The 8655-nt window shown below is 47.3% G+C and overlaps 2 protein-coding genes across 2 annotated transcripts; one reads left to right on the top strand and one right to left on the bottom strand.

The window, feature by feature from the left end:
• Nucleotides 1-1017: 1017 nt before the first annotated feature.
• On the bottom strand, nucleotides 1018-1537 carry N7446_005022 (ribonuclease III domain-containing protein; the record flags this gene model as incomplete). Its single annotated transcript, XM_058513770.1, has 2 exons — nucleotides 1018-1256; nucleotides 1327-1537. 2 exons carry the CDS (start codon nucleotides 1535-1537, stop codon nucleotides 1018-1020), a joined length of 450 nt encoding a protein of 149 aa, XP_058375099.1.
• A 465-nt stretch (nucleotides 1538-2002) lies between these two features.
• On the top strand, nucleotides 2003-3220 carry N7446_005021 (uncharacterized protein; the record flags this gene model as incomplete). The annotated part of the gene is made up of 2 exons (XM_058513769.1): nucleotides 2003-2411; nucleotides 2469-3220. The coding sequence occupies 2 exons, from the start codon at nucleotides 2003-2005 to the stop codon at nucleotides 3218-3220; spliced, it is 1161 nt and encodes a 386-aa protein (XP_058375098.1).
• Between the last annotated feature and the right edge of the window lie 5435 nt (nucleotides 3221-8655).

Below are 8655 nucleotides of genomic sequence, written 5' to 3'. Positions count from 1 at the left end.
AGCGACGAGCGTGGCAAAACAGCCCGTACGTAGTTAAGCCACCTCTTTTTGCAACGTCTCGCGCACACGTACATCCCCGTGTTGACTATTCCCTTTCTCTCACTTCGTTCGTTTCAGGGCATTACAATGGATGTATTAGCGTGTAAGTTAAATACACGTCATTGTACTGTACCAAATTTCCTGCGCTTTCAGCCTCACTGACAAGGCCTGCTGTGGCCGATTTGACTGTAGTTTTGGAAATTGGTTTTACAGTACCTTCAATCTCTCTCTTTCTATCTCGCGGGGCCGCACCTAGAACACACTGGTCCAGCCTGGGATATCCCTCGCCTAGCGTCTGTCTATGTTTCCTCGATTAGCTGGCGTAGGTTACAGTAAAGTGATCTTGCCTCCTGGAATTCTTTACCGAATGGAATTTACCACAACCCAAGTCTCATTGTATTTATTCTTGTTTCTATCAATGATGGCTCTTCGTGCATTCGACCGTTCCAGGACTGAGAGAAATCCAGTGCGTGGAGAGGACCATAATTTGACAGTTTATTCAACTACCTAATGAGCGTCTGTGTCTTCAGTTGATGAAAGACTGGAACTTCGAGCTAGGAAATTGCCACGATCTCCAGTTGATGAAGATATAGCATTTAAAGTCACCTTTTAGGTAACTACAGCCTAGGGAGCGATCAGTGAACGAACATTGTTGTTGGTTCATTCCAAGCCAAAATGATGAAAAACGGCGTCGTAATTTGAAGCCTACTTCATCCCCGTGGGGGCCTATGGAAGCTGCTCTGTAAGGGCAAGTGGATGGCACCACAAAGAGCGACAATCCATTTCGAAGTGTGTGAGTAACACATCATAGAGCTTCGAAATGCGACTTCCTCGCCTTTGGACTCCCATCGACCAGCCCCAGCAGAGAAGCATCCGTAGGCCCCCACGAAAAGTAACTAGAGCCCTATTAACGGGAGCAATTGCTCCGAACTTTATTTTCATCAAAGAGGGGCGAAAACATTACCTGCGATGAGGAGATCACTCAGGCCAAGAAACACCTAAAGCCTCCATGACTCCTTTGACAACCAGCGTCTCCTCCTTACTATCAATGAAGACAGCCCCAACGATAGCTTCCATTGTAGACGCCATGGGGCCCGGGTAGATTGTGTTCCCCTGGGATCGATTGGCAAACACACATTCTGCTAGGCCCGTGGAAAAGCCTTGCTGCGCAAGATAGGCGTTAGACGATTTCTCCGATACAGCATTGTTTATCTGACCTGCGAGAAAGCACAGATATATCCATCAGTGTCATGTTACGTACCATGGTGGTGACAAGTCATCACTTACCACGGGTCGCATGTCGACGAAGGCCCTCCTTGACAAGAATCAACTTGATAACAGTATCACCAAGTAGAGCTAGGTCCTTGTTTCCATTTTGGTGGATACTATCAGCAAGCTGTAATGCTCGTTGAAGTCCAAGTCGGTCTTTGAATCGATAAGAAATGATTTCCTCAGCCTTCGCGAGATTTCCATCTCCAATAGGGGATGGATTAAACATGGTTGATTGCGGCTAAGGTTGTGGAAAGAAAGGACTTAGAAAATCGTGTTGAACAGTTGGCAAGAGGAAGGATTCTTTTCTTGTCACGTAAGTAAAAGCTAGATAGGATTGCTGGCGTGGGTGGCGTACTGAGTGTGAGTTGCACTATCTTGAAAGGGACAAACATGGTGATGTCATCGATTACGAAGTCGCCGAATCAGGCCCACCATGGTCGCGAGTAAGAGGGATGGGCAATTCGCCAGCTCCCACTATATTAAAGGATGAATCAGGTAGTCCCGGACGAAATACTGGCGAACTCTTATCTCGAAAGCCCTTCTGAGAAGTCTTTGGAATGGCGGAAGAAAAATCAGCAGTAGAAGCTAGAGAAATCTCGAACTCACATTCACGGTTCTTCAGCAATCACTTATCCATTATCAACTCCTACAGATGGTCTTAGTAGAAGACTAGGTTTCAAATATCCAAAAGATGGCGCAAAACGACCCAGATGAAAGGCTGGTCTATCTGGCTTGCCAGCATATTTTCCGTGGCTCCCACTCCCACGTCCGAAGATTAAAAGTGATCAGGAGCTTGATTCAAGAAAACAAGCCTTCACTCGCAGATATTTTGCGGGAATATAATATCGATCGGACTATAAATGTCGCGAAAAGGTTGCTTGAGGATCAAGTTTTTGACGATACTTTGAAAGCCAAGATACGATTCCCGGAATTGTTTGATGTATCACCAACTCAAAACGCCGAGAGAGAAGCTTCAGAGGCAGAGGCGGCGAGAAGTGAAGCAAGTGCGGTAAGGGAGATCTCCGAAAGGGAAGCCTCTAGAGACATCGATATCGTTTCTCAAGCAAAACCAGATAATGAGGGGGACAGGAAAACAGAGAGTAGGTATACCCGATTCATAAAAATCAAAACCCAATACAATTTATTAACTCCAACAGAATCACACTTGGGAGCAAATTCAGATATCAATAAAGGCATTCCGTCGCTATACCCAGTATACATACAGTATCGATGTCAACATCTTATCACAACCACGATACAAAACCTACTCGAAGAGAGTTGTTTTGAGTTCGCTCAGCAGCATTTCCCTCACATTTTGGCAATAAAAGGCTGGGATTGCCCCGAGGCAGTAGAACTGACAGAATGGACGAAGCTCATCGCTCGACATTCTCCACAGCCGGTGAAAGGCACAAATAAACCAATCGACGAATTATTTGGCCTTCTTCATGAGTTACGACACTCTGCAGTCCACAGACTTCGAAAGACCGCGAATGGTATCGAACGACTTGCCGAAAATGCACAGCTTTTTCTTGAAGCTTTGGATGATTCATTTCGTTCAGAAAAAGTTTCCGTGCTTCGAAGGGAGCTGAAAGGCGCAATTGAAGAGCTCAAGCGCAATAAGGATCTCTTAGAAGGGAAACTAAATACACAACTCAAGAATATACAAAGAAAGCGAGCCGAATTGGATATGTGTGAAAAAACTGCAATCGAATCTATGGGTCTCGATGATCAACAATGTCAGAACGATGTCGGTGAAGAGTTGAATGGCGCCGTTCGAAATTTGATGTCAAACGAAACACAAAATGCGAAAGGGAAGGGAAAGTTGTTTTCTATAGACCAAGGGTTGTCTCAATCGGAAGACGATTTCCCCGAGGCGGATTTAACAATATATAGCCGGGAACTCGACTAGGGCTCAGTGCAGAATTGCGTACGTTTGTGATTTGAAAATTGAATGAGGCAGAAAAAATTGATGTTATTCTACAAACCTAACACTATATATATAGCTACCATGGGCGATTCTCGTGGCCACGTTATGCAGTCGAATATGGACTACCTGATTGGCCAGCCATGGGGAGTAGTTGCATTGAAGGTGATCGTTTGAGGGGCATCAGGGTACGATAATGTGCGTATTAGGTGATTCATGTAAAATACTCTAGCTTGTGGTGTCCCATTTTTTATGTATATTACAATCTCTAATTCAGGAATGGATGGTCAAGGACTATATTCAATCAATACTAGTGCTCTTCGGATTAAAGTTTACGGATAAATTGGAAGAGTGTGAAGGTAAAACTGAACTCGAAAACTACTGTATGTAATAAGTTGACTTCGGGTTCCACCAAACTCACAGAATGAAATACAAATTGCAGTACCACAATAATGACCCATTTATCCGTATTAATATAGAGCAACCAGAATATTCCGCAATGAACTCCTACATTGTCGTGCAGCCAGTGCTATTATGGGGCGAGTGATTAACGAGGTACTCGGATTGAAAGTGACAACATGACAAGGGGCGAGATCACTTTCCTGTTATTTACGCCAGCTGATCGAGGGTAGGTCGGGTGCCGAGTAAGCCCCCCAGACCGACTTGGACATAGGAGCAGAAGGGAAGTGCCAGTTCACCAGATTCTTCTAAGCTCTGGTGTTTGACTTGTTTACATTTCCATGGAAAATTCTAGTTTCCTTGGATCGCCAGTACAGTCACAAGACGAGACTCCGTATTTTAATGGAAGTATTTGACGGTATCGAGACCAGTACAGGAATAGTATTATTCCGTTCATCTTTCCTGATATCGGCTAGTGCTTCTTGGCAGTGGGGCTAAATAATCACTTAAAGAGTGTAGACGGTTGCACCAGTTTCGGGAAGTACTGTAGTAGATCCTCTTCATCCCGGCTGGTCTCCTTCCGATGTAGCTAGGGCCAGTTCTACGGTACAACACCACGTCGCTGTCGACAGCTTCAAGAGTGAAGAGATGGCTGTTAGATGAAAGAGATCTCTCCCTACAGTGCATATAAGTGCCGGTGTTGTGGGACGGTAGACGGGTATATCTCACCGAGGATATCTCGACGTTGATGAATACCCGGTGAAGCGGCCATACGGCCGACGGTGACGTTTCGTTCATCCTGGTGAAAGATCAACGCTTCACGAAGACTTAGTAAATTAGCCATTTCTATTTTCTTTAAAGGTTGACATTTGATTTATTGGTCCTCTGTCTGCCGCATTGGAAAGAATGATTGGCCTCCGCCATTATATTAAACCTCCACCTCCAGCAACCCTTCACTGCCAGTTCAAACGCTGCTGCCACTTCCCCCGCGACGACTATACCAGGAAAGTTTTGAAACAGATGGACAAATCCGGTCAAGATGGTTCGTATAACTTTATTTCACCGCGTGCCTGTGCTCACAACAGACTATATATCGACTTCGATCTCGACCTTCACGCAATCTGGCGAGAATCCTCTTGTATACCGGCGCCGCCTCCTTGTCTTTGCGCAGATCACGGAGATATAGCGCTAGGCTTTCCGAATGGATTAAAGTCTGTAGCACACGAGGGACAAGGATCCCCCTTGGTCGAATGCTTCTTCCACCCCAACAACGATAACCAGTCGGGCTTCAAGTGGACGGGTCCAGATCCTCTGTCGTTCGCCACTCAAGCTGATGACCTTTTCCTTTACATGTCAGCTTTCTTTCTTTTTGAAGAAGTCTACTGGGTAGAGTTGAGGCTTGCAAGATTTGATCGCTTAACCGGCGAGACAGTGGGTGAGCATCTGTTCTTCCTGCCCCGTGTTGAAACGGCCATGGGGAATCTATGCCGGGTGCGTGGACAGATCCTGGAAATTATATCCCTAGCCACTGTAGGAGCGATACATCCTTCCTTCCGACTGTCTTTGTGGCCCCGCACAGAACCTCTACCGTATTCTGGTCACTCTACTCTGTCCCCGCTAGCGACACTACCCACGACGCCATCCCTGGATCCATCGTTCTTTGTACATAGTCTCCTGGAAAACTACAAATGAATGTGACGCACTCATGTGACTGTACCTGTGTTTCCGTTGTTTTCTGAACGATGTCCGCAAGATCGTCAATAGTCACGTAATGGCAATGTGCTTTGTACGACATTCTCTAAATAAAACAAAGCCTCGTCAAAGGATTGACACTACGTTTGAGTACGGGCTTCACTTGTTTTCTGTTTGGTTCATTACATGGCAGTAAAAAAATACATGGCACACTTTCCCACTGGCAACCCCTCACTCGGTTCTTTTGGCATCCACCAACATGCCCAGACAACTTTTCGAGCATTGGTTCCAGCCATTAAGCACGACAGTCAGTCGTTCCCGAGACATTTCCAAAGCCTGCTCAAAGGGAAGCAGTCGTAATCGCTGCTCATCATGAGGAAGCTGAGGTCCATTCCTCTCTTCGCCCAGGTGCCTAGGCACACATGATTCCCATAGACGTCGATAGAGCCCCACGGATCGAGCCGCTTGAAATGCGAGTTTCGGATCGTCGCGATCGAGATTTGCTAGTGTCGCCAAGATGGGTTGAAAGTGCTCGATCGTCAGGGTTTCTTTCTGGTTGGTTTCCAGCTACGGGAGGGAGAATTCCAGTAGTCAGCCAAAAGATCTGATACTGTATGGGATGCACCTAACTTACCTGTCGTGGTTTGGGATCAGAAGCGTCCTTTGGGTAGCCTTTATCAACTTGAATTGGCAGTCCAGTCGGCTGCTGATCTCCTTCACTATTTTGGTCCGGTGCGTTCCTTGGAGCATCCATTTCGTAATGGGCAAAGAAATGATTTCAGAGAAATTAGTCTGTACCGGATGGTAGCCTCTCTTATAGTCCACCTGGAGACACGTAGTCACCTTGTTAGTGTTACGACAGAGGTATGGGTCTCAACGCAGTCATTTATTTGATTTTGAAGGCTATTTGGTATTGCGGCCGTTGAGCAACTCTATTCCCATGCTGATGAATATGTCAGTAGCCAAACAAGTTATTCAAGCAGCGTTGAATCTTCTCTCGCAGCTTCAACGGCTACATAAATTCAAACGCTATATTTCTTAATTGAAAGCATTTGGCTGGCCAGGACCGGTGAGCAACAACTGATACAGCCTTGTCAGCGACTGGTGAAAAACTAGGAATTCTGTATCAAGCCGGGCACTCTGTCTGCTTGATTCCTAGTTGTCGGCAGCAAAAGCCCGGATTGAACGAGCCTCACAGGTGGTGTCTGGTCAACGTTGAATCAACGACCATCTCGCCTCACAAACAGGCGTCTTTATATGTTGTTCATGTATTTTGTCAACAATCCAGATTCACGTTGAAATCAAACCGTGCACAGCAAATGGCAAGACTTTGTTTTCGATAGGATTGTTGAAGGGAGGGTCAACTAGCAACTTGGGTGAACAAGCAGCGATGATTCAGGTATTCTAGGTTTCTGTGCGAGTTTTGCTGACTTTTTCTACCTTTTGTTTCGTCCGTGTTATTTCAATGGGCCACTCCTTCTAAAGACTGATCGATTTTCGTACTCAGTCATCGCGCTCTACAGTGGGGTTAGTGCCTCCTACTTTCGCCTCATTTTCGGCACAGAGATCCCGATCCATGCTTAGTGTGGGCGACATTTCACAAATAGTACAACAAGCTACGACAACATCCTCGCAAACAGAAGCATGTAAGACGGACATGATGTTCCCAAGCGACACACTACTCTTCTACGGTGACAGAAGCGAACAAAAAGACCTGATCGATCTCATACCCACCGAAGAGCCTGGCATGGAGTTCCACCAGCATGAAAAGTGCGACTCTATCTCTCATGGCTTGACACACCCATTGCACATCAGCCAAACCAGAGACCATGGTCATCTTTGTCAACAAATGAGTTGCTCAATTGATCCAGGTTCCAGCCATTGCGGATGGCGGCCTGTGGTCTGTTGGTTTCGATACCAGCCTATCTGGGAGCCATCGAACTCACCCTTGGAGGCTTCCCCTGGCCATTTTGACCTTGTGCCTAATTTGTTCGGAACCTGCCCCTTCCCAGCCCCACAGAATACCGATGATCCGTGGATAGAGCGGCTTCGAGGGCAGCACATTGGACAAGACACGCAGGTTGCAGAGGCCTGTCAAGTCTTCCGACAATCCCCGAATCCCCTCCGTACGCAAGATCCCTCCGATTTCGGTGTCGGAGATTCACAAGCCAGCACCCCACGGCAACAGTTCAATTGCAGGCTTTCGGGATGCAAGCGCCAATTCAAACGTCAAAAGACCTTGAACCGCCACCTGGCAAGCCATTCAGGAGCGAGACCTCATGTCTGCTGGGTCCCTGGGTGCCAACGCAGTTTCTCGCGGCGTGACAACCTCAATGCCCACTATAAAACGCACGGCAAACGTGGGGGCCGCAATCGGTATGTGGCTACCCTGGACAAGGCAGGCACCATGTATAACCCTGAGTTCTGTGGGCAGCTAACGCCTGAAGGCTGGCCACTTGACCATGCTCGCCATGACTGATCTGGTGCTTGAGATGTACAGTGGCACCGGATTTCCACTGTTCTTCGACTTTCTGTTACCAAAGTAATGGTATAGGCTTCACTGCAGTTGCATATTGTCTCTTTCCTCTTGGCCTTCTCGCTTTTGTGCTGTGAAACTATGTTTCACTCAACCACAGGCCTATTACCTTTCATTGGATTTTCTAAAACCCGATTCGATATATGTAACATTCAGATTAGCAAAACGCAATACGAGAAGTCCTTACTGAAATGAAAGTCGTATGATATTCGCTGCGGCCTTGAACCCTTGGCGGAGCTCGCTATTCTCTGACTGGAGTTGCTCGTTGTGCCAGTGAACAGCCTGGTGGTAGTGGGCGGGCTTTTGTGACTCGAGATCTCGGTGCTACTCGAGCGTTTTGATATGAGACTCGGTGCGCTCGCGCATTAAGGGCTGCTTCAGATGGTTCTTCACACGTTTCTTCGATGACCGACCGGGGAAGGTTAGCGTTCCTACGCGACATGCTCAGTCGTTATCCGTTCAGGGACATAGGGCCCCTATTGCCGATATTGTGGCTTATGATAAGTCCCCGAATTCGGCAAGGCTGGGCGCGACAGGGTCTGTGAATCTTTCGTGTTCGCGCTGGCGGGTGTCACGTGGCGCTAGCCAAGGACCTCAAAGGAGATAGCAACAGGAGAGCAGAGCCTCGGGAAGAGCTTCCGGCTGGACGGAGCCCAGAGATCGGTTTTAAGGTCAGCATCGGCATGTTATATGGTATGGTATGGTCCAGAATGAGGAGGCATGTAGAATGTGAGATGATTAGGGACAGAGCGTCGGGTCAATGCGCGACTTGGCCGGCGTGCATCCCTACGTT

Source organism: Penicillium canescens, assembly GCF_028828765.1.
Source record: "Penicillium canescens strain IBT 15451 chromosome Unknown utg000003l_segment0_segment0, whole genome shotgun sequence".
Classification (NCBI taxonomy): Eukaryota; Fungi; Ascomycota; class Eurotiomycetes; order Eurotiales; family Aspergillaceae; genus Penicillium; species Penicillium canescens.
The sequence above is the reverse complement of the archived record's forward strand: the minus strand, read 5'-3'. Positions and strand labels throughout refer to the sequence as shown.